Source organism: Ruditapes philippinarum, unplaced genomic scaffold (assembly GCF_026571515.1).
Source record: "Ruditapes philippinarum isolate M1 unplaced genomic scaffold, ASM2657151v2 ctg1005_1_1_1_1, whole genome shotgun sequence".
Lineage (NCBI taxonomy): Eukaryota > Metazoa > Mollusca > Bivalvia > Venerida > Veneridae > Ruditapes > Ruditapes philippinarum.
In genome coordinates, this window is record NW_026857726.1 from 90092 (window position 1) to 116148 (window position 26057).

General features: G+C 31.5%; 1 protein-coding gene across 1 annotated transcript; it reads left to right on the forward strand.

Annotated features, from left to right (window-relative positions):
- The first annotated feature begins 1230 nt into the window (after window positions 1-1230).
- On the forward strand, window positions 1231-16904 carry LOC132750719 (tetratricopeptide repeat protein 5-like). Its single transcript, XM_060740749.1, has 10 exons — window positions 1231-1296; window positions 7181-7313; window positions 8220-8431; window positions 8754-8901; window positions 9306-9397; window positions 10487-10540; window positions 11220-11366; window positions 11938-12152; window positions 14189-14333; window positions 15281-16904. Exons 1-10 carry the CDS (start codon window positions 1258-1260, stop codon window positions 15398-15400), a joined length of 1305 nt encoding a protein of 434 aa, XP_060596732.1. The 5' UTR covers window positions 1231-1257; the 3' UTR covers window positions 15401-16904.
- Window positions 16905-26057: the final 9153 nt, after the last annotated feature.

Below are 26057 nucleotides of genomic sequence, written 5' to 3' on the forward strand. Positions count from 1 at the left end.
GGTGATAACCTTGTTAGTAACAAATGTAATTTGGCACAACAATAAAAGAAAATTTAATTGAATTTTACCCTCACCTTTATTTGACCTTGACATTAACAGTTAAAAATGTGAATTTTGTTCCAATTTGTGGTCACTTAATTTTTTCTTTATATATTTGATTTATACTTTGACAAAAGAACACTTATAATAAATATGACATGTTCATTAATTCAAATATGACCTTGACATTTAAATTCAAGGTCAATTAAATGATGTCATTTATCTTAATTAGATTGTTGTTTATGTACTAAATGTGTTTTGATTTTTACTTGAATTACTTTCACCAAAGAATTGGAAATTTGATAAACTATTTACAAAGTACTGTATAAATAATTTAGAACAGATAACATAATATCAAAATAATGTCATAACTATGTTACATGTATTTATTTATGAATTTGATATAAATTTTGCCAATTTGGACTAAAGAACCCTCAATGTGACAAAATCCCTATGTTGAAAATGCATATGTGACCTTCAATTGACCTTATTAACTGTCAAGGTCAAATCATTGAGATTTGCTTAAATTGTCATAGTGTTCACTGTTGTTATCATTATTATTATAACTGACAAATTTTGTTGATTCATACTTTGACAAAACAATACTTATGACAATTCTCAGATATGTAGCCTGACCTTAATCTGTAAATCACCTTGACCGTCAAAGTTCAAATATGTCATAATGAAAATTCAATCATATTTTGTATAAGAAAATAATGTCTTTATGAGTATTATATAATTACTACAATACTGTATTCTTCCTGCGATGTGTTTGACTTTAGAAAAAAGACAAAGTTGAGCATCAGCACTGCATAGTGGTGGTATCTTGTATCTTGTGTATTGTTATTATTATGTTTTCTTCTGTTTGTTTGTTTTTTCTTTTTTTTTCTTTTAAATTATGGACTGTTACCTGTGTACTGTATTTTTAAATACAATGCAGGATATGCACCATTTTTTAATTGGGCTACTGTATTATGAATAATGTGATTTCTGCAATAAAATAAAACAAAACAGATATTTCAGATTAATAACTTTCTTTTATTACTATATCTTTATAAAGAAATTTAGAATAATGACATAAATTTAGAAGTGCAACAGGTCTATTCTTATACTTTTCAAGAATACTTCATTTCGTGAAATGAAGTTCACTTCGTTCTTTAAAGAAGTCCATTTCGTGATTTATGTTAAAAAAAAAATAAATACAACAACAACAACAAAATGGCGTCTGACATGTTGACACCGGTTGCTGTCGCAAACGTAAATTGTTATTGTTTATTTATTTTGCATTGAATGTCTTCAAACTTGAAATGAGTTCATCGATGCTTGTTGATACTTTTTCACGAATTTAGGTTTTTTTTTACTTATTGATCTATTGACCTTTTCGAAAACCTAGCTAAACCTCATATTTACTAATGAAGAGTTTTTAATTGAAAAATTGGAACACTTTCCACCAGTTGGAAAAAGTGATCATATACTGTTGACTTTTAACATTATATGTAATGTAGAGCAAATTGAAGAACCAAATAAATTGAACTTTATGTATGATAGAGGTGATTACGCTTCCATAAATTTTGAAATGAGTTCAATCAATTGGAGTATTGAATTTCAGCACAAAAGTCTGGAGGATAAATGGTTAATTTTGGGTATAAATGCACTATTTTAAAAATAAATCTTATTTTCGTAGCCGATCTTATTTTCGCGAAAATAGCTTATTTTCGGTATCCATCTATACCGGTTAATTTTTAAAGAAAAAATTCAAAATAGTGTAAATAAACACATACCTAGAAGAAATTTTAAACGTGTGTTAAATGAACGGAGGCCCTTGTGGATGACAAATACAGCCTTGAAAGCTGTAAAGAGAAAACATAAATCATGGAATAGATATCAACAAACAAAAGAACTTAGATACTATTTGAACTATTGTAACAATAGAAATATTGCAACAAAGGAATGTAGAAAAGCAAGGTCAGATTTTGAAAAGAAAATATCAGAAGAAGATAATCAAAAGGCTTTTTATAAATATGCTAACTCCAAGAAGAAAGTAAAAAGTGGTATTTCTCATTTAAAATGTGAAATGGCACTTATACAGAAAGTGACCTAGATAAAGCTAATGAACTTAATAAATTCTTCAAAAGTGTATTTCAAATTGAAGATAACAACAATCTTCCAGATATTACAAATCGCAGTGGTGGAAATACATTAAATGACATTTATTTCAGTGGAGAAGTATTGTCTAAGCTACTTGAGAATTTAAATGTTAATAAATCTTGTGGTCCAGATTTGCTTCACCCAAGGGTTTTAAAAGAGTTGAGAACATCAATTGTTTCTCCTTTAACACTTATATTTACTGAATCTGTAGAAACTGGAATATTGCCTATGGATTGGAAGACTGCAAACATCAAAGCTTTATTTAAAAAAAGGAAGTAAAGATTCACCAGGAAATTATAGACCAATTAGTTTGACATGTATACCCTGTAAATTGTTGGAAAAAATAGTAAGGAATAATATTGTAGACTATATGAATGTTAACAACTTTTTCTCTGCTGCCCAATATGGTTTTAGATCGCTTAGATCATGTGCCCTTCAGTTACTAGAAGTCATGGAAAAGTGGACAGATTGGTTAGATGAAGGCAGAAATTTTGATTGTTTGTATTATGACTTTAAAAAAGCATTTGATATGGTTCCACATTCTAGACTAATACTTAAATTGCAATCCTTATGGTATTGGTGGTGCACTTTTATCATGGATCAAAGCATTCCTTACAAACAGAACTCAGTGTGTGTTTTTGTTAATAATAGTAAATCTGACTATTGTAGTGTAACAAGTGGTGTTCCACAGGGAAGTGTTTTAGGACCAATATTGTTTCTTATATTCATTAATGACATTGAAAGTCAAATTAAAAGTACCTTGCGTCTCTTTGCGGATGACACCAAATTATTTAACCTGGCAAATGTAAATGAAGACTTTAACCAAATACAAAAGGACAATGATAGTTTAATACAATGGAGTGAAAAGTGGTTAATGCAATTTAATGTAGACAAATGCTGTGTTATTCATTATGGACACAATAACACGGAACATCAATATTTTATGAAAAGTGACTTTACAACTAAACAATTGAGGTCTAGTGAGGAAGAAAGAGATTTAGGTATATTATATGATAAGGATTTGAAATTTCGACATCACATAAGTAATTGTATCAATAAAGCAAATAAAATAACTGGATTGGTCAGAAATACCTTCTTACATGTTAATATCAAGCAATTTCGGAAACTTTATAAAACTCTTATAAGACCACACCTTGAATATGGAAATATTATTTGGAGTCCAAGATTTAAAAAAGATATTGAAGCAATCGAAAGAGTTCAAAAAAGAGCAACAAAAATGGTTAAATGTATTAGAAATTTATCGTATGTAGAAAGATTAAAAATTCTGGAAATTCCTACTTTGGCTTACAGAAGATTTAGAGGTGATATCATACAAGCATGGAAATTATTAAATGGGAAGGAAGATATAGATTATAATGTATTTTTTGAAAAAGCACAACTTGATAATCATCACATCAGAGGAAATTCCATGAAGTTGAAAATAAAATCATGTAAAAAGGAATTAAGAAAACATTTTTTCTCATTAAGAGTAATACCAGAGTGGAATAAATTACCAGATTCTGTAGTATGTTCACCAACGCTGAATTCGCTAAAAAACAGACTCGATAAGGTTATGAAAAACAAATTATATACTGTTATACCTGATAATAATCATTGGGTGTCAGACCTCGAGGGGGTTATAAGAGATTTCTGATCTCGCGACCCTACGCTGGATAAAGTAAAGTAAAGTAAACACCGTTTTCCGTAGTCCTATAAATATGACGTCGCTTTGAGATATTTTTGCTTCTGGGCAAAGCAACAGTCGGTCAGGCTTGACCGACAAAAACTATAACAAGCCTGTAACGTCTAATATATTGGACTACGTTTTCCGGTACGTTACCGTTTTAGCTCTGGGGAATTACATCAAATGAAGTACTAGTCCTAATTATAAGACCTATACGTAACCTATTTCATATTTATCATTCATTAATCTGATATTTTACATTTTTTATTTTCCATGTTACGTTAGGTCTTAACAGATCTTTGCAAAATCGTGTAGCAAAAAAAATGACATTAGACATCGATTTAGATCTAATGAATTTAAACAATTAAAACAGCGTGTATTTACATTAATTTTGACTTATTCATGAACAAAACTAAAAAATGAATACCTTTTAACTAAGTAATTGAACTGTCACGTCCGAAAAGTCATGATTAAATCCTCTCATTTAATTTAATTCCTTGTACAGTCGATATACAAATGGCCGCCATACATTGCGCGAAATCTGATTGGCTAATTCAAATGCAAGCGTTTAAATGAGTCAGAACAATCTAACGAAATATTTTTTCAACGAAATAATTGCCCATGCACCGGCAGTGTGTTCGAATATATTTTTCCGTTCAAAAAATTGGAATCAATCTGTAAAACACTTTACTTAACCAGTATGGCCGATAAGCGAATAGACTGCTATCTATATTTTATTTTTAATTGATAAGTTCATTGTTTGAAAGTTTTTGTTAATGATAGACCATGCAATTGAAAGAACAGAAGATAAGCTTTTGAATAAAGCTTGAAAGGCAAGTCAACAGACATTTTTTAATTTTTTCAAAATGCTACGCGTTTATGAGCAATAACTATTAGACGTCAGGCTTGACCAACATAAAACTATAACAAGCCTGTAACGTCTAATCTATTGGACTAATGAAGTACATAACACAGTTACGTGATATTTCGATTTTTCTATCATTATTTAACCGTTTAAGGTGAAAAAATTGATGTTTTTGAAAATTATCAATATTCCTTTAATATCTATTCCAAATTATTCAAAAAAATAAATTGTTTATAATGAAAGTCAATAAAATTCAAACAGACGTAGTGGAATCTTCCATAATAAATACGGTTATTTTCTGCGTTAACTTGTGTATTTACTTTTTTTTTTGTATGGAATTATTCATACAATGATATCTAATTATTTTCTTATAAAGAAATAATTACTTTATTTCAATTTGATTTTAAAAAAGGCCGAAAACATCGAGTTCGCTATTACACTCCATTGGGTGAATTCCCCAGAGCTATGTACAGAAAGTACCGTTAGGCTAGCGTTTAGCTAGGTTTTCGAATTCGTGAATATAGTAGATTATCTATTCCACTGTTCCACCTGTTCAAGTTCCAGAAATATTCGTATCAAACTATCCAACAGTGTACCAAGTGGGCAGGCACCCTAGACAAACTATGTAAACTTTATAAAACACTGATAAGACCACATCTTGAATATGGAAATATTATTTGGAGTCCAAGATTTAAAAAAGATATTGAAGCAGTCGAAAGAGTTCAAAAAAGAGCAACAAAAATGGTTCAATGTATCAGAAATTTATCGTATGTAGAAAGATTAAAAATTCTGGAAATTCCTACGTTGGCTTACAGAAGATTTAGAGGTGATATCATACAAGGATGGAAATTATTAAATGGGAAGGAAGATATAGATTACAATGTATTTTTAGAAAAAGCACAACTTGATAACCATCACATCAGAGGAAATTCCATGAAGTTGAAAATAAAATCATGTAAAAAGGAATTAAGAAAACATTTTTTCTCATTAAGAGTAATACCAGAATGGAATAAATTACCAGATACTGTAGTATGTTCACCAACGCTGAATTCGCTAAAAAACAGACCCGATAAGGTTATGAAAAACAAATTATATACTGTTATACCGGATAATAATCATTGGGTGTCAGACCTCGAGGGGGTTATAAGAGATTTCTGATCTCGCGACCCTACGCTGGATAAAGTAAAGTAAAGTATGTGTCACAGGTTGAGAAAAATGTGCAGCCGCACCGGGACTCGAATGTGCGACCCTCTGAATACCATACCACGGCTGTACTGACTGAGATATCTGGACACTTACACATCTTGGCAAGCCCACTTCTTCTCTTGCAAGCCCAAATCTTCTCGCAAGCCCACTTCTTCTCTGGCAAGCCCACATCTTCTCCCCTAAATATGGAACAGTTCTATACTGTGACATACACGCCTGCTAAATTGAAATTTGTCCTTGAATTTCACAGAGCAATGTGAATTTAACTCTGAGCTATATTCAGGCATGATACCCCGTTGGGCGCCAAATGTCACAGGGTGAGAAAAATGTGTAGCCTGACTTGGACTCAAACCAGGGACCTTTACCATTTCGCAGCTCTACCAACTGAGCTTTCGGGCAGCTTACACATCTTCTGTAATTAGTGAACAGTTCTGAACCGTGACATACTCCCCTGCTATATTAAAATCCGTCCTTGAATTTCACAAAGTTACATAGCAATGTAAATTAAACTCTGAACTTTTTCCAGGCACAGTCCCCCGTTTGGTGCCAAATGTCACAGGGTGAGAAAAATGAACAGCCTGATTGGGACTCAAACCCGGAACCCTAGGAATACTGGTCTGCAGCTTTACCGACTGATCTATCCGGCCGCTTACACACCTTCTCCCTTAAATAGTGAACAGTTCTGAACCGTGACTTATGAAAAGCGTTTTTTTCTGAAAAATACCCCTGGAAAAGTCACTTTTCTGAAAAAAACATAGAAGCATTTGTTAGGGATAGGATCCAAACTCCCTATGCTTCCCCATGGACAAGCTTATGATTATCTATAAGCTCATGAATTATCATTATTTGGCTTAATAGTTAAGTTTGAGCTGATGCCTAAAAGTACCACTAAAATTATTATGAGTTTATACGCTTATTTACCAGATTCTACAGTACTAATGTTGCATTTTACACTGTGTCAGATAAACTAGACTGAAACTGACTTCGCAATTTTTACAATTTATTTTGTTATCATTAGAGGCTTTCCATAGATTCTTGTTAAACTTAAAAAATAATGATATATAGTCATATAGACCTGCATGATGTCCTGTTTCATAGAGCTGGTGGGGGTATTTGTTACTCCTGTGGCTGCTCTAGTATAATTATAGCATTAATTAGCTATTTGTTCAAAATGCTTATATAATATTGTCTTAATTTTTGTTGAAACATATTGATAATTTTATGACTGTTTTATATAGAAGGAGGTAGATGCCTTGTACGAGTATAGAGATCATTATTTTGAGAAGTTTGGTGTTGATAGAGCAGTGTTCAAAAATGATGATGTGAAGAAAATAATGGAAAAAACACTTAAGGTTGTGGAATCTCACAGAGGTAAATACTGACACCATGTATGATCATATTTTTTGTTGAATATAATATTATTCAAAATTAAACATGTAAACACTTAAAAGTGGGGAGCTAAATGATGTCTGCCCTTGCAGCCCAGAGTTTGTGGATATAAACTCTAGTAAGGTTACAGAAATGACACCTTTTTTTGTTTTTTAGGGAAATAGAATTAAACAGGATTGATTGAAATCGTTTTATATTGTATACTGTTTGTAAAAACGGGGGTCTAATTAGCTTTTTGTATTGACATCTCAAGTCCATGCAAAAAAAACAAAAATACAACATGTAGACATGATGGTTTTATCAACCATGATACTCTTTCCAAATAAATATAATCGTGTACTTGCGGTATACGATAAAAGACTTGTGTTTCAGGCAATGTATATTTTTTCGGACCTGGAAAACTTTATATAGGTGTAATATGTAATTTGTAAGATCAATGTGTGTTTGTCTTTACTGAAATAAATACGTGTATATAATTATGTGTAATATACATGTAAGAACTTGTCAGCTGTTGTCATTGACAAAATTAGTTCTTCTTATCATACAGGCATCCTCAGCTGATAAAAATGGAATGAACTTCGGAATGTTTTGTAAAAAACCTATAGACCTTTATTTTGCATAAAGAAACTACAGAAAAGCATAAAACAGAATAAAAATGATCTGGATCATAGTTTGTCATGTTTTGAATTTAATTGGTGTATATTCACCTAGATCTTATTATTATTTAAAAATGTTGGAAACTATATTAAAGAAAAAATAAATATGAGTGAGAGTTTTAGAAATACATGTACATGTATTAACAATTCAACTTGGATTTTGCATGTTTGTTGAAAAATGAATAAATCTGGAGCCATGCTTCTTTATCAATATCAATTTAATTTTTTACAGACAGTTTTACAAACAAAGCAGAGTACTTTATGTTACTGGGACGTACACTAAATGTTACCCCAGACTATGATGGTAAAGCATATGAATACCTATCAAAGGCTGTTAAGCTGGATCCTAAACTTGTCGAAGCATGGAACCATCTTGGCGAACTTTACTTGAAAAAAGGAGATGTCAATAATGCCAAAAATTGTTTTTCGGGAGCACTTACACATGTAACTAATGTTTTATAATTTTAGTTAAATCTAACTTGATTTGTGTTGGAAACTATATACATTGTGTGCTTAAGACAGGCTTTTGAATACCTTTTAGCTTTTTGACTAGTACTTGCTAAGTAATGAATGTATAGTTTCTGGCTTAAGATTGCCCATGACAGGGTTTAAACCAAGGTTGCCAGCAATCCTTAAAGGATTTAAAACTGATGATGAATTTAGAAAGGCTTTTTGTTGTGCATAGAAATAACTACATGTAGTCAGTTTATATGTATGGAAAGATAAATTTTTCATTTGCATTCATATTGTTTTCATGTAATTTCAGTCAAAAAACAAGATATCATTGAGAAATTTGTCTATGGTATTACGACAGTTGAATGTTAGTGCAGAGGAAAGGGTGGCTAACGTTGAAGACAGTGTTGAGAAGGCTAAACAGGCTGTACAAATGGACATTAAAGATGGTCAATCATGGTGTATGCTATATAAATTATCAAAATCTTTTTATAAATCTTCAAGTTTCTACTAGGCTAATATATTCATGGTGTTAGGCTTTCATGTATAATTATTATTGAGTCAGGCCAGCCTGCAGATGAATGCAGACTGACAAGACTGTTTACTGTTGGCAGCTGATAATTTAGTCATTTTGATATACTTTTAGTTCAAAATGTAAATGCAAAACAAGAATGTTTATCATACTCAGGTCGCAATGTATGTGTTTTAATTGTTTTTTCATTTACGAAATTTTGTCATGGAAATGAGCTGGAATCAGTAAACACCAGTCTACAGATAATGTAGTGACAAAGAGCAAAGAATATACATTATGATATGAAACTTAATATATTTCTTATATTGATGATTTTTACATTTTATATTTCAGTAATTCTCGGAAATGCCTACCTGTCTTTATTTTTTTCAACTGGGCAAAATGCAAAGATTTTACAGCAAGCTATGAGTGCCTACAAACAAGCTGTAAGTGTTATGCAACTAATTTTCTCCATTGAAAAAGGGTTATTTATTTGATTTTAGCTGTGTCCATTTATTATATATTTGCCTCATTTCTGAATTGGTGTTATGAACTGTCATGCTCCAAATTTAAAACTTTCCCATTAGTAAGGCCCCCTTTGACTACACATTTAAATGTATTTGTTTTGATTTTCATTTGTAAACGTTTACAACATATTTTACGGTTTAAAAGAAATGACCACATTGTCCTATCAGAATATCCTAATTATTACCTGTAAACATGAATTTTATCAATTCAAAATGATTTCTTCCAAGTAAAAACTAGATAAGATAGAGTTTTCAAGGCTATTAAAAAACGTTGCTGATCGATCATGACTAAATATTTGTTTGGTAAAGTTGATTTTCCTAAGAGTGAAATGGGGATACAGTGCAGAAAATTGGTGCAACCCTGGACATTGTTATTATTGCTGCTAGTAATGTGAGGATTGAAGCTGTGTCATATTGATACTTATATCTTTAGATATCTGTAAAATATATAGCTGCTTCAACAAGGATAAATATAAGTTAGTGTCAGTGGCATTGGTAGACAGAAACAGTGACATTAATTGACAGTCAGTGAGTGGCATTAATGTCATCAAGTTCAGATTTAATGCTAGTGTCAGACAGTGACATTATGAAATAGTGACATAGGTGATTACTGTCATTGGCAACAGTCGGGTGTTGTAGTTTGTTATTTGCATTTTCACATACCATACATAAAATAATGTTAATTTAATAGAATGTACTTTCTTATTCAATTAGTAATAGTGACATCAAAGACAGTGATGGTGGCATTATAATCTCCTCAGATTACTTCAGTGTCATTGCTTTTAATATCATTGACATCAAAACAGTGGTGGGGAAAAAGTGACATTAATTATGATTACAGTGACAGTACATGCAATAATAATAACAGTGACATTGAATGGGAGTACATGTAAAATAATATGTAACAGTGACACTTAGAGGGGTATAACAGAGATATAATGATAATGATGGTAATGGTAACAGTATTTATTAAATCCTAAGAATGTTTAATATTTCATGTGATTGCAGGAAAATGATCCAGTAGCCAGAAATAATGCTGATCTACATTACAATAGAGCTTCTGTGAGTCTTCTTTTATTAAACTTCAATCTGTCTGTCCAGTCTATTTATATATTCCTGTCAACTTGTTGATTTCAAACCTTTTGCATTATCCCTATTTGTTTTTTCAAAATCCACAAGGTATGTTGAATAATTTCATTTCAGGAACAGCTAGCTTGCTTAGGGGATGCCAGTGGTTCATCTTTGATATCTGCCAGTGGCTAAAAAATGCACAGAATATGATTTAATGTTTTTAATAATTTTTCAATTTTCTTGCATGTCCCATTAGAGAAATTGAGTGTACCAGTGGGTGTCTCCTGTCTCTCCACTTCATTTGAAATACACTTGATTTCTGCTAGATAAATGTACTATATATTTACTGTTTAATAAACATTCACCATTTTATGACAGACACAACTCAGATCTATATTAGCTTTCAAAAACTAAATGACTATAATCTCATTTCCTATCAGTTAGAAATACTTTAGATATACAATTAAATAAACATATTTGAAAGTTTTCATTTTGAAATAATGAGCTGTTTTTGTCATAACAAAAATTTTCATGATGCATCTTCAGTCATGTGTCAAATAGATACTGGTCTAGTAACTGGGTATAAAACACAATTTTGTACCAAAAAAATCAAACAAAACAAAACAAATGGAATTGAAACAATCATGAAACATTGTATTGTTTGTTTAAGGCTTTCAAGTTTGAAGAGGATTTTCAGAAGGCCCTGGAAGGGTTTTCACATGCATCATTGTTAGATCCCAGCTGGAATGCACCAGAAGCTCAGGAAAAACAACTCTGCTCTTATCTGACCAGTGTATCACAGATGATAGAAGCTAAGGTAATCTGAAATATATGGCATTCTAAAGTAATACAATATTCTATGTTTATTCACATTCTAAAGTTATAGTTTCTAGCATTCTGAACTGACTATCAATTTTACCTCCTGAATGTTATAAATGGGGTATTGCATTTATTTTTGGGAACAAAAAATATTTTTTTGCAGTACATTATTATCTTCAAAAGTTTCAGCATGGCACTATTTCCATTTAGGATGTGGGCATATTCGCATTACAAATTACAACCAATAAAATATTTATTTAAAAGTATCATTTAATCATGTAAATTATTATGATAACCAGATTTTTGTATGAACACCAACACTTAGAAAATTTGGCTCTCGGAAACAATGCAACAAATTTACAATAATTGTCTTTAGGCTACTTCAAAATTTAAAGAAATAGTGCAGTACATGTATTTTTTAAAAGGAGTAACTGTAAAAGGATAATTGTAATTCTAAGAGATGACAAAAACCAACCATAAACGATAATAACTTATAAGGCATTAAACAGTTAAATAAAGTCTGAAATTCTGTTCTCTCATAATGGATTTTTTTTCCTGAATGATAATAGGGTAAAGTGAAAGGAAAGAGGTTACAGACATTGTCCCAATCTCCTAGAGATAGTGCACTAGGACCATATGCCGGTGGTGGCTATACCAGCAATAGTGGCAAGTCTGTTAAACTGATGAGATGTTCATTTAAAGACCTTGATGTTGGTGTTAACCCAGAAAGAGTTGTCCTAGGCAAAGTTGCTTGTACAGTACCTACTGCAGACCTTGTACCTTTGTAAGTAAAAAAAAAAATCCAATATGTGGTAATTTCTTGTTATGTAATAAGTAGTAGGTAGGCTATAGACCAGTGAACATTGGTGATGCTAATTGCCTTATAACACTTGGTTAGCATGGGTACAAGTTTTCAGGATTTTTATACACCTTTTTACTATATAGAAAAAAAAAAATAATTTAAATCAATAGTTTTCAGGGTTTTTTTTATATATATTTCTTACTTGTGAGTATGAAATCAAGGTACAATTATTAGATAATTGTCTGCAGATAAATGACTAAAACAATTGTTACTAGCTGATACAAACTATACAATAAACAAACTGAACATTGTTTGAGAATAATGTCTATTTCTATACAATTCAAATGTCTTTATTCACCCATGTATGAGCAAAATGCATAAGTGACTTGTTTTCAATTTTTAGCTCGACTATTCGAAGAATATGAGAGCTATTGTAGTCGCCCCGGCGTCAGCGTCCGCGTCGGCGTCTGCGTTGGTTAAAGTTTTTTGTAAAGTCAAATATCTCAATAATTACTTGAGATATTCAATTGAAACTTACAATACTTATTTATAGTAACAAGGTACATCAGATTGACAAGTTAGATAACTCTGCCTACAATATTGACAGAATTATGCCCCTTTTTAACTTAGAAATTTTGGTTAAAGTTTTTTGTAAAGTCAAATATCTCAATAATTACTTGAGATATTCAATTGAAACTTACAATACTTATTTATAGTAACAAGGTACATCAGATTGACAAGTTAGATAACTCTGCCTACAATATTGACAGAATTATGCCCCTTTTTAACTTAGAAATTTTGGTTAAAGTTTTTTGTAAAGTCAAATATCTCAATAATTACTTGAGATATTCAATTGAAACTTACAATACTTATTTATAGTAACAAGGTACATCAGATTGACAAGTTAGATAACTCTGCCTATACTATTGACAGAATTATGCCCCTTTTTAACTTAGAAATTTTGGTTAAAGTTTTTTGTAAAGTCAAATATCTCAATTATTGCTTGAGATATTCAAATGAAATTTAAAATACTTTTTTAAAGTAACAATGTACATCAGTTTGCAAAATTGCATAACTCTGCCTGCAAAATTTGAAGAATTATTTGCCCCTTTGAAACTTAGAAATTTTGGTTAAAGGTTAAAGGTCTTCAAAGATATTTACTTGAAACTTTACACATGCACTTAGGGTCATAATTGGAGGGTCATAATTGTATGTCACTGACCAAGTTCCATAACTCTATCTTGCATTAAGGCTGATTCATATCCCCTTTTCTACTTAGTCTCTTGGTTAATGTTCACATGCAAGTTTTACATATCTCAATAACTATTAAAGATATTTATTTAAAACTTCACATATGCATTTAGGGTCATAATTGTAGGTCACTGACAAAGATCCCTAATTCTGTCTTGCATTTAGGCTGATTTTTCTCCCCTTTTTCAACTTAGAAATTCATGGTAAAGTTTTGCTTGTAAGCTGTTATCTCAATTACTACTGAAGGGTTTGTGCCCTTTTTTGGGACAATTTTATGCATTCATAATAATAAAGCAGTGATTTACTTGATAAAACATCTTAATTAGAAGCCTATGTACCTTTTCTGTCAAATTTATGTATTCATAGGTATTAGTATTATTATACTCAATAAAACAACCTTGTGACATTACCTTCCGAATAGTCAAGCCAATACTGTATAATTAGACTCTCTCTAAGGCCTATAACATGAATTTATTAAAAAAAAAAATTACACCTTTTGTGATGTTAAAAAATTTAACATTATCAAGGCTCTTTTACTATCAAGCACTTAGAATAGTCGAGCGTGCTGTCCTACTGACAGCTCTTGTTATATATATAATATTGAAGATAGGAGCATTGAAGATTGGTAAATTTGATAGTTGGATTTAATTTCTTTAAGATGAAGTTGTAGATAATTATAAAAAGTCTATAATGAAATGTGTAAATTACAAGAGGCACTTCATGGTTGTATCATTTGTATTATATGAGATGGTTATTTTATATTTCAGTACATTTTGTATGTTAGATGAAGACGAAACAGTCATGCCTGTTAATGTGTACAACCTTGCTCAGGGATCTGGGGTCAACATCGGAGACTCTGTTGCTATCCCAGAGCCTTACATACAACATGTCAATGTTAAACACAAAGATATGGTAAGACTGTAGACTTTCCGTCACTTCATTTCAATTATATTCCCAGTATGTCCTTTATTCTGTCTATTATCATATCACCCAAATAAATTAATTAAATCTTTTATTTCAAAAGATGCAAAATTGAATTAGATATTTTTGTATTTTAGATAGAGAACCTGATTTGTTTTGTTCATTCTCATTTATAAAGTTAAACAACTGTTTGTGACTCTATACTAACATTAAGGTAGTCTTATTGTAATGCTTTCCTGCAAAAAAACATCCGACAATATTGTAGAAATTAAATCAGTTATTTCTGGAATGTTTTGTTTTTTCAAAATCTTGTACATTGGATTATTTACAATCTTGCATCCTGTATTGCTATGTACTAAATTCCGGTTTTAAACAGTTAAAATATATTGATTACTGAAGATTGTGAAAAATAACATTCCGGAAATGAACGACCGGAAATGACCAACTTATTACGATATTTGCCAATGTTAGATTTTTTTGGCGGGAAAGCATTACAGTAAAACTACCTTAAAAAAAGAAAATCCTCCTAAATTGCAATTTATAAATTATTGCACTATGAATATTTGATTTACTGATTTGGGGTTGTCTACATTTTACTCCAGTCATATGTCCAGTAAATTTAACCTATATCTTCATATCATTATCATAGTTTGGACAAGTTCATTTTGTTGCTCATTTGGACAACATTTTTCTTACACAATGGGAAATTATGAAAATGATTGTACATGTATTACTCAGTCTAGTATATTTTATTTGGATTTATGTCATTTCAAAGGTCATACGACGGATGGACTCGAGTAATGTAAACCTTGGGCACTGAGTGGAAAGTGATTTTAAGTCATTGAAATTAACCATCTAACTATAGAGCTGAGCCAAAGTGTGATCATTATAATAGAAAACAAGTCTTCTAAATGATAAATTGTTCTTTACATTTACAGGTATTTGACTACAGAAGTATTAGGGTGAGCACACCTTTAATTTTGGTGGTAAATGGGAGAAAACTTGGTCGTGATAAACAAGTCGGCACTGTGCTGGTGGTGAATGCTGTCACAGACTGAGATACTTACTGGGATGTTAGATCCAGGGGAGACAACTGTGATATGTGTTGGGATGGCAAAAAGAAATTGTGGTGCTTTTGGTGAAACAACAAACAGTATTGTTGATAAGGTGGTAGCTAAATACCAAGCTCAGAATATTTATGATCTCAAAAAAGTGACTTTCTATGTTACTAAAAAGTTGTCATTTAAGTTGTAACAATTGCATATATTTTTTTTATCATACTAAACATGACGTTTAATTTTATAATTTAGAAAATGTACATTGTACATGTATTTAAGGTTTGGAAAATGTTAAAAGTTCTTAGATGTATAAAATGTTCTTTTCTATGCAATACGAGTGTTGAAATTATACAAATATAGATTTGCAGAGATAAAAGTTATAGTTAAATGTGGAAGGAATTGGTTTTTGGAAGACAATACCAAAACTTGAGGGTATAAATAGTTCAAAGCAGGGAGATAGATTATATCTGTGCAATGAAAGCTGCAAGTGTTTGGGATATAGGGGCGTTGTATATACCTAAATTTTTACATTTAGATGATCATTGATATGTACATACTCAAGTTAACCATTTCCCTGTTTATTTAGTGTAATAGACTTGAATTATGAATATACATTACCATTGTTATTTTAATTGATCTTGATTTTTAAATGGCAGAATAGCCATTGTCAGTAAACAGTATTGTCTGGACTGCAAGTTGTGTTATTGGTTTTATTGGCAAGAAAGGGTTGCTGATAGAGCCCAGAGAGTTAAAGTACTGTAGTGTTATCAGATATAGAAGAAATCCATTTTACCTGAAGATACTGACTAGACTATTAAAGGGACTCCACTGAGGTTTAAAAGCCTAAAAACATTACATTTGAATTTCTTACATAAATGAACTGGGGCACTTTAGACAGAAATATATGCAAAGATAGTTTAGAAATATACTTTGAAATAATGGAAAATCGTATTTATATGCTTTTCTTAGTCCGATTTGAGTGAAAAGCGTTTAAACGCTTTTCATTTTGGGTCATTTATTTACAATGTGAATAATTATTCTGGAAAAACGAAGTGCGGGAATGATCTGAAATTTTGCACAAAGATTAGAGGTCTAAACCTACATCAAATGGTACATTTATATGGAAAAAAAATTTCAGTCCCATCATATCAAAAAACCTCAGTGGAGACCCTTTAAGACACTTGAGAATTAACATGACATGTGAAATACCCAGTAAGTATTTGTTGGTACATTGTAGTTTCATTAGATCAGTTGTTTTTTTTGTGGGGGTGGGGGATTTCTTTGCTATAAAATTTGAATTAAAAAAATAAAAATGTTAGCCATGAATTGAAGTTTTTTTTTTAAAAGTTACAAAATAGGTGTCATATTATAAATCCTTTTTTCTCTCTTTTTTGTGTGTAAAATTGTCGTACATTTATACATGATTAATATTTTCAAGAATGATCTTTTGATAAGCTGTGATATTTTTATTGAAAAAAGAAAATAAAATAAAAAGATGAAAGTACTTTGCTTTTGTCATTTGCTTTAGAGTCAACTCCTTAGTGTGACTAGAGAGTTGCCAGTTGTTAATCTGTGTGTCACATCAATTGGGATCTATTTTTTCTGTTTAAAAGAACACTTGTCTTCAGCACCTACCTTATAGTATGATGATTTCTTATTATTATATTAAACAAGGTATATATACTTACTTATGAAATTACAATATTGAATAAAAGTTGGCCTGATTCTTATTAATTTATTATACCATCGGTTTTTCCTTGTCCGCCCAATAACTTAAGATTCCTTTGACACACAGTCTTCATATTTGGCATCCTGGTTAATCATGATGAGTTGATGACCCCTATTGATTTTGAGGTCAAGGTCACAGGGGCCTTGATTGAAAAAAGCTTTTCAGCCGAATAACGTAAGATTCCTTTGACTTTCAGTCTTCATATTTGGCATGGAGGTTAGTCACGATGAGTAGATGACCCCTATTGATTTTGAGGTCACTGGGTCAAAGGACACGGGCCTTGACAAAAAAGGTTGTCTGCCCAATAACTTAAGATTCCTTTGACCCACAGTCTTCATATTTGGCATGGAGGTTAGTCATGATGAGTAGATAGATGACCCCTATTGATTTTGAGGTTACTTGGTCAAAGGTCACAGGGGCCTTGATTGAAAAAAGCTTGTCCACCCAATAACTTAAGATTCCTTTGACCCACAGTCTTCATATTTGGCATGGAGGTTAGTCATGATGAATAGATGACCCCTATTGATTTTGAGGTTCAAATGTCAAGGTCAAAGGGGTGTTGACTGAAAATAGCATGTTGGCCCAATAACTTAAGATTACTTTGACCCATAGTCTTCATATTTAGCATGGAGGTTAGTCATGATTAGTAGATGACCCCTAGTGATTTTGAGGTCAAAGGTCACAGGGGGCCTTAACTAAGAAAAGCTTGTCCGCCAAATAACTTAGAATCCTTAGACCCACAATCTTCATATTTGGCATGGTGATTAGTAGATGACCCCTGTTGATTTTGAGGTCACTGAGTCATAGGTCAAGGTCACAGGGGCCTTTAGGTCAAAAATCTTGTCCGCTCAATTGCCTATGAATGCTTTGGTTAACAGTATTCATATTTGGTATTGTGTTTGGATATGACTAGTAGATGACCCCTATTGATTTTTAGGTGACTGTCAAAGGTCAAGGTCACAGGGGCTTTTACTACAATAAGCTTATTATTAAGTGTTATTGATATTCACATTTCAAGCATATAATCATGTTGTCATATATTCATCATAAAACACCCCAGACAAAGCTGCATGAATGGGGATATTCAAGTCATGCAGTGGCAGTTTCAGGTCACTTTGATCTTTGCCACAAGAAACATGTAGAATACATAATTTAGCAATGCGTTGGCTTACTACCTTCAGGTTTGGCAGGGATGTCTTTGAGCTCTAAATGACCACTGTTGATTCTGACAAAGTGGTATGGGAGTATTCACGCCATGACAGTGGCAGTTCTAGTTAAAGTCGTATCCTAATTGACATTATGATGCAGCATAGAGTTACAGAGCAAAAATAAATCTGATTCTAATGATTGACAATAGTTCGTTGTAAATGGTCTAGACTGCAAATGCCACAAAGTTATCTGCTATGAGGATTCAATGACACGTCTTTGATCTCATGCTTTTAATATTGGTTTAAAATCTTTGACAAAAGATCGATGCAAATTTATCTTTGGATTTGAAACGTTTTAGTGTAATACAAAAATGTACATGTATGTATTTAGTGTAATATGTATAGAATGCTTCTGACACGTTTTACGGATTGATAGGTGAATTGTACCTATGTTACTCATCCACTGCAAGCAAGTTAATGTTCTAACTTCGAAAGCACATGCCCATAATTGACAAAACATTGACTTGTGGCATTATAGTATTGATGACTTTATTTCGAAATTTTAGAAAAAGGAGATAACTGGAAAAAATGGAAACCAGGCCATTCGATGGATCTTGGACATATTTGGCCTGTGACATTCTTGTATTGAAATAGTTTTCTTTTACATGTTGTAACCTTGGACAATTCTTAGAACAGCCGTTGCTGATAAGTAAGAAAAAAATATTAATAATAAGCAAGAATATTGCCAAACAATTTGTATATGTACATGTTTATACATTATGACCATTATATTTTAACCTTTATGTATACTTATACCTTTATATATACATTGTTATTCATTGTTCAAATATAATGTGTCATTCCATAAACAAATGATTGAAAACATAACCCTTGACCTTAGTGGACAATATTGACAATATGTCAGGGTCGTATGAAGAAAAATATCAAAGGTCTATGCTTATCGCATGACCGCCACAACTTTCCTTTGAAGATCGGCGTTCTCTAAATTTCGGTATTGGAAAACTTTGGGGGTGCTCTAAATGAGGTATCAGTACGCTTTGGGGTGCTCTAAATGAGGTATCAGTACACTTTCTCGCGCATGCCCAGTTTATTATTTTATTTCAAATAATAAAGTGATTATACCCGAAAAAGAGCATAACAAAACATTACACAGTTGACAGAACTCTTTTTTTTAAAAATATTTACATATTGTCTCGATCTTTTTTTTTCAAAACTTGAAAATGCAGTTATTATAAAGATGTTGACTGAAATGGAAAGTAATTGCCATTTTTTGCATCCTGACCTCGAGGACAAACTAGTCTGAAACAATGAGCAAATTATTCATTTTTCAGTAAAGCACTACACGTATTCTAGCGTAATTATTAATAAATAGTAGTAGTGTTAAGAATAAAATCACTACATTGTCGTTAGTTTTAAAAAATACGCGTACAAGATATACCACTAAAATATACACCGGGACTCTTTTTGACATTATTTCCTAGATTATATTTTGAAAATGAGCTGGAAAGATGATTAATAATTGGCATTCAGAAAAATGCATCAACTTACCTCGTCCAATGGTTATTTCATTCCAGTTCCTTCAACGGCCTCTAATGGGTATATTTCTGCGGGCATTTATTAAAATATTTATATGTTTAAATAAAGCAAATATTACGAGGGAGCGTAAATCTCCAAAAAAATAATCGTGATGGTCATGCGATAAAACAGTTACAGAATAAATACAAAAGGGTCAATCATGGAAATTAATCTCGACGTTCCGTCTCGATTAATTTCCTATGATTGACCCTTATTGTCGCCCCATGCGCTGATACCAGCCGGTAAAGTCCTCGTATATATTCTATAACTATTACTTATAAGCCTATATCTAAATTTAGTCTTTGTCCTACTTTTCTGTATAAATAAAGGGCCTGAATTTAATAATTTCTGAATGTCTACTTCGCATTAACTGGCTTTTAACTGTCGATTCATATAAACGCTGCATCTTTATTGACGCCTCTACAATCCTGGTAAATTCATGATACCAATAATGACGTAACTGTGAATATAGCAATGTTGTTTTAGCAATGATGCAATTAAGGAGTGACTTTGCGTGAAAGAAATGACAAGGTTAGTGAAAAACTTAAATGCTTTAAACCTTTTAGCTGGTAAAATGTTTTTTTAGTTCACCTGAGCTTGCTCAGGGTGAGCTTTTAGGGTCGTTGAATGTCCGTCTTTCATATTCTGTTGTTCGTCGTCCGTCCAAATTTGTTCGTTAACACTCTAGCGGTCACATTTATGCCTCAATCAGCATTAATTTTTGTCAGGATGCTTGTCTAGGTAATTGCTCAGATGAGTTTGAACATGGGTCCTCTCGGATGAAAAACTAGGTCACAGGAGCTAAAAATAGAAAAAACTTGTTAACACTCTAGTGGCTACTGTTTTGATTGAAATATCTTGAAATTTGTCTGAAAGTTTGTTTTGATTATTTCTAGGTCAATTTCTCAAATATGGGTCACCTGAAGTCAAAAGGTTGGTCACACTGCCCAGGTACAAAAACTAGGTTATTGGAGCTAAAAATAGAAAAATCTTGTTCACACTCTAGTGGCTACTGTTTTAGGAAATTGGTCTGAAAGTTTGTTTTAACGATTTCTAGGTCAAGTTCCAATATGGGTCACCTAGGGTCAAAAACTGTGTCACACTGTTCAAATATGGAAAAGCCTTGCTAACACTCTTTTTTGACTCAACTGTCATGAAACTTGGTCAGGATGTTTGTCTAGGTAATTGCTCACATGTGTTCGATGGGTCAGGTGAGCAATCTAGGGCCATCTTGTTTCTTATTAGCGTTTAACCATTACATAAAAATAAAACCCTAGGATGGAACTATAATACCAGGGGTTATAATTTGAACAAGTTTGGTAGATGTTCACAATGTCATGTCTCATGCAAAATATCAAAGCTGCTGTAGGCCATGCTGTTTTGAAGAGGAATTGAAAGAAGTGTTCTAGGTTTGCTTTATGTAAAGTATCAAAGTTCTTGGCCTTTCAGGCTAGGTGATGAAGAGGGTTTTTTCTCACTATATATCTCAATACAGAACTATGTTTAGGGTATGGTCATTTTGACGTAGGATGTCATGATTAAAACAAATACTTCAATCTTCACAGGTGCATTGGTCTTGGCCAGAAGATAACCCTTATTGATTTAATGGTTAAAGGTCAAAGTCACATTGACCTTGTACCTAAAAGGGTTTCTGGCCAATAACTCAACAACTTTTTTGGTCACTAGATCAAAAGCCAGTCACATTAACCTGAACACAATCATGACTCATTGGCTGTCGGACGGGGGCAAACATGTTTTACAAGCATACCCTGTTCTCTTTATCTTTGTTATATATGAGTTTTTCTTGACCTCAACACATAGATGCACTTTGCGATAACATTTTTGTATATCGCAGTTTTTTAGCCACAATTTCCTATAACTTTGTTTTTTTTTTAATTTCAACGTCACATTAAACAGTAAATGTCCCATAGCTAATGTCCAGCATGACTGGTGGAGCAAACAACCTTGACCACTCTGCCACAGAAGTTTTGTTTCCTATTTACATATTTGATTCATACATGAACAAAAGAACACATAATGACAAAACCGACATTATTCTGATATGACTTCGGCCTTTAACTGACCATTACCTTCAATGTTAAACAATTGAAATGAACAAATCAACACTTATAACAGAACATGAAAATTTACTCAACCATGGCCTTACTTAATTGCCCTTGACTGTCAAGGTCAAGTATGAAATTACAATTGAATTTAGAAATAAGAAAAGTCTAGCATGGTCTCAGCTAGACCGTGCACGTGGCTCTTGTTTTAAATGCCAACTATGTTAAAGCACGAATCCATTCCAATTAACATTCTCACATGTATTGTATATTATGCTTGAAAGGTTCCCACAGAAATAAGTTTGTTTACATGGTTTTATTTTAGAATTATTTTCTTGACAGTTAAACTTTTATGTTTATATAATCATTACTTGCAATAAATACAGTAAGAACACTGATTTGTGTGTTATATATTTCAGTTCACATGTTTATGGGAGTCCTTGGAAATTGGTTGAAAGAAAGATTTAAACAAACATGACCGAATGTTATTGCCCAACCAATTCCAGTGTCATACCGGTATTTTGAAATGTTTATTCTAAATATATATCATCTCAACTATGGATTTTGGCTGGGTTTGTAACTATGTTCTCAGTACATGACTTTCAAGTTTGACAAGAGTTTTGAGGCATTACTTTTATAATGTATACAAGAAAGGGACTTATTCTGCTTTGAAAATAGGAATGATATCATGTTGGAATACCTGAAATAGATTGTTCTACAAATCTCCATCTTGCAACAACTTGTGCCCCATCAGTGCTTTCAGCGCTTTGATCAAAATGACTCGCATACAATTATCTTATTTTTTTAAGGAATGCCTACGAAATAATTATTTAATTCAGACTTGCAAATACAGTATTGTGAATATGGTAGAAGTACAAAATGTTAAATTGTGTTATAGATATGTACTAAGGACCAAAAGGAAGTTCAGATATGCTGATTTTTCATAACTGCTTAATTAATATGTATTTCTAACAACAAGTTTTCGACCTATCAAGAACACAATCTTACCCTTTAGAATTCCTCTTAATATGTTTCTGAATTAAACATTATTATTTAAGTATTTAAAATATTGAATTCAGCTTTAATCGATGCTAGGAGAGTAATTACAGTCAAGGTAAAATTCAATGCAACATTTTCGATTTTTCCATGTAAAGGCCTCGATGAGACTCAAACTTGATATCTTTTATTGTCTTGTGGCGGCTGTAAAAATGTCCCTGATAGGAACTTTCCTTTGTCTTATTTAATGAATGGGGACATTACAAAACCTTCATCTTTCAAAGTTAACAGTTTCCACTACCCTGGTGTAAAAGCATATTAGTTTATTTTTTAATAATGTAAATTACTTTTGCTTCATAAGTGCGAAGAATCTATCCAGCAAGCCTGACTGTGGAAGGTCTATTGTAACCATTGAAAGATATAATTGAAGAAAAACACTTCATATTTTGTCCCAATTAATTTAAAACCAATTGTTAACAAGTTCCATACTGTTGCACATTCACTAACACAAAACAAATATAAAGTACAGATATTATTATAATAATATATTGTAGACTTTGAAAAATGCTTTGATAAATTACAACGTTCGTTTATCTTTCAAACACTAATTCAAGAAAAATGTTAACTCAAAATTTGTAAAAGTAATTGAAAGCATGTACAGAAGCATAAAATCAGCGGTAAGGTATAATAAAGAGATATCACCAAACTTCATCTCAAACATAGGCGCAAAACAAGGTTACCCCAGTTCAAGTCTTTTATTTTTAGTTTTCGTAAATGACATAATTCATAACATTAATTGTAACATTGATGGAATTTTCACCGTACATGACTTAACATTATTAATGCTACTTTTTGCTGATGATACAGCTCTTTTTGCCAATAAACCCGATGCATTACAGTCAATGTTAAATTATTTGAATTCATACTGTCAAACATGGAATCTGAAAGTTAACACATCTAAAACTTAAATAATGATATTTGGACAAGGTAGACATTCAACGTTTAACTTCATTTTCAACGGTCAAACGTTAGAAGTCGTAAAAAGCTTTAAATATTTAGACATTTGTTTCTTTAAAAATGGACACTGGAATAGATCACAAAAGCATCTTGCCCAACATTCATCCTTTTCTATGCATAACTTTTTTACAGTATTTAACTAAATAGATTTAAAAATTCAAGATAAATGTAAACTATTTGATACATTAGTAGAATCTGTCTTAAATTGTAGCGCAGAAGTGTTTGGAATCTATGATTGTAAAAATATAGAACTTGTACATTTTACATTTCTTCGAAAGATACTTTATGCCCGTAAATCAACAAATCTAGATGCATTTTATGGAATAATAGGGAGATATCCAATGGTAATACATCTTAAAATCATAATGTTTAAATACTGGATAAAAATACTTAAGTCACCTGATAACTCAATTCTAAAAAAAATGTATAACATGCTTAAAGAAGATGCAGATAATGAGCTATTAAAAAGGGAAAGAAACTGGGATTATCAAATAAAAAATATACTGAATCATATAGGTATGTCTAACGTCTTGGTACAAAAAGATAATCTAAATATAAATGTATGTGTCATAAAACAAAGAATTTATTTTGATATCTACGAACAAAATTGGCATTCAAACATTTATTATTCTAACAGATTTTCGTCTTACACTCATTTTAAGCACGAATTTCAGTGTGAAAAGTATCTAAGCGTTATAGATAAAGATAGCCATAGGATTATTTTAATCAAATTTAGACTATGAGCTCACAATCTAGAAATAGAAAAAGGAAGGCACGATAATATGCCAAAAGAAAATAGAAAATGTCGAAATTGTCCATTAAAGTTGGTAGAAACAGAATATCATTTCTTATTGGTATGCCCAAAATATTACAATTAACGTAGAAAGTTTTTTAAACCATATTTTTGTAGATATCCTACAATGCAGAAATTCGAAACACTAATGACAAGCACAAATATAAAAACAATGTATTATCTGGCAAGTTATCTGTACTATGCATTTAAATATCCAATAACACTTGTTTCCTAATGATTACTGGTAAAAGGGAGATAACTTCATGTACGACAACAAATGCTTACTATATAACGGTTATGTCATCTTAGAAATATTATAATTGCCGTGTGATATAATGCACATTAACAAATATCTTTCTACTTTGTTTCTTACATATATAAGTATTTTTATGCAAACTTTTAACCATTGTTGAAACTTGATAACAATACTTCTCGGCAGCGTTAACAAATATTTTTTTATATCTTGTTTAAGTTCATTTGTTTTATAAAATATCTTGTTTAAGTTCATTTGTTTTATACAAACTTTGTTAGATATATCATGACAATTGTTAATATACGCCAACAATACTTCTCGGCTAACTGTTACACTTTGCACCACACAGTATCTGTATGACTATAAATTGTATGTATACAATTTCATGTTGAATAAAATATATCTTATGTTATGTTATGTTATGTTATGTTATGTTATGTTATGTTATGTTATGTTATGTTATGTTATGTTATGTTATGTTATGTTATGTTATGTTAGATATAAGTAATTCTGTATATATAAACAAGTTCTGTAAGATCATAAATCAAACATAATGTACAAATAAAAAATACAAATATATGCGCAGTATAATGCATATTCTTTTTTCATATTGATTATACATATTGTTATCATCTTGATTCAAAGCTGATGCAAATATCTACATTGTTTTTCACATAAAAAAGGAATGATAGCTTGACAGTTTCAACGTTTTTTTTCCTTGTTGCAAATATTTACATTGTTTTTCATATAAAAAAAGGAGTGATAACTTGACAGTTTCAACGTTTTTCCTGATTAATGGTTGAATAAAACAATCCAAAAGTACAAACTTTCTGCGCAATTGCCACTCATAAACATCTGGATATTATGACTAAGCCTGGTGATACGAAATGACAATGTATATTAACATTTTAATGTAAAATAAAATATGAGAAATGCATAAGTGTGTGTGTTATTCAAGAAATCATATATATCCCAAACAGTGAATTTATCGCTCAATTAGATCACTGTTTGGAGTTCAGATGCGAGGAATTATATCACGAGGGCGTAGTCCGAGTGATATAA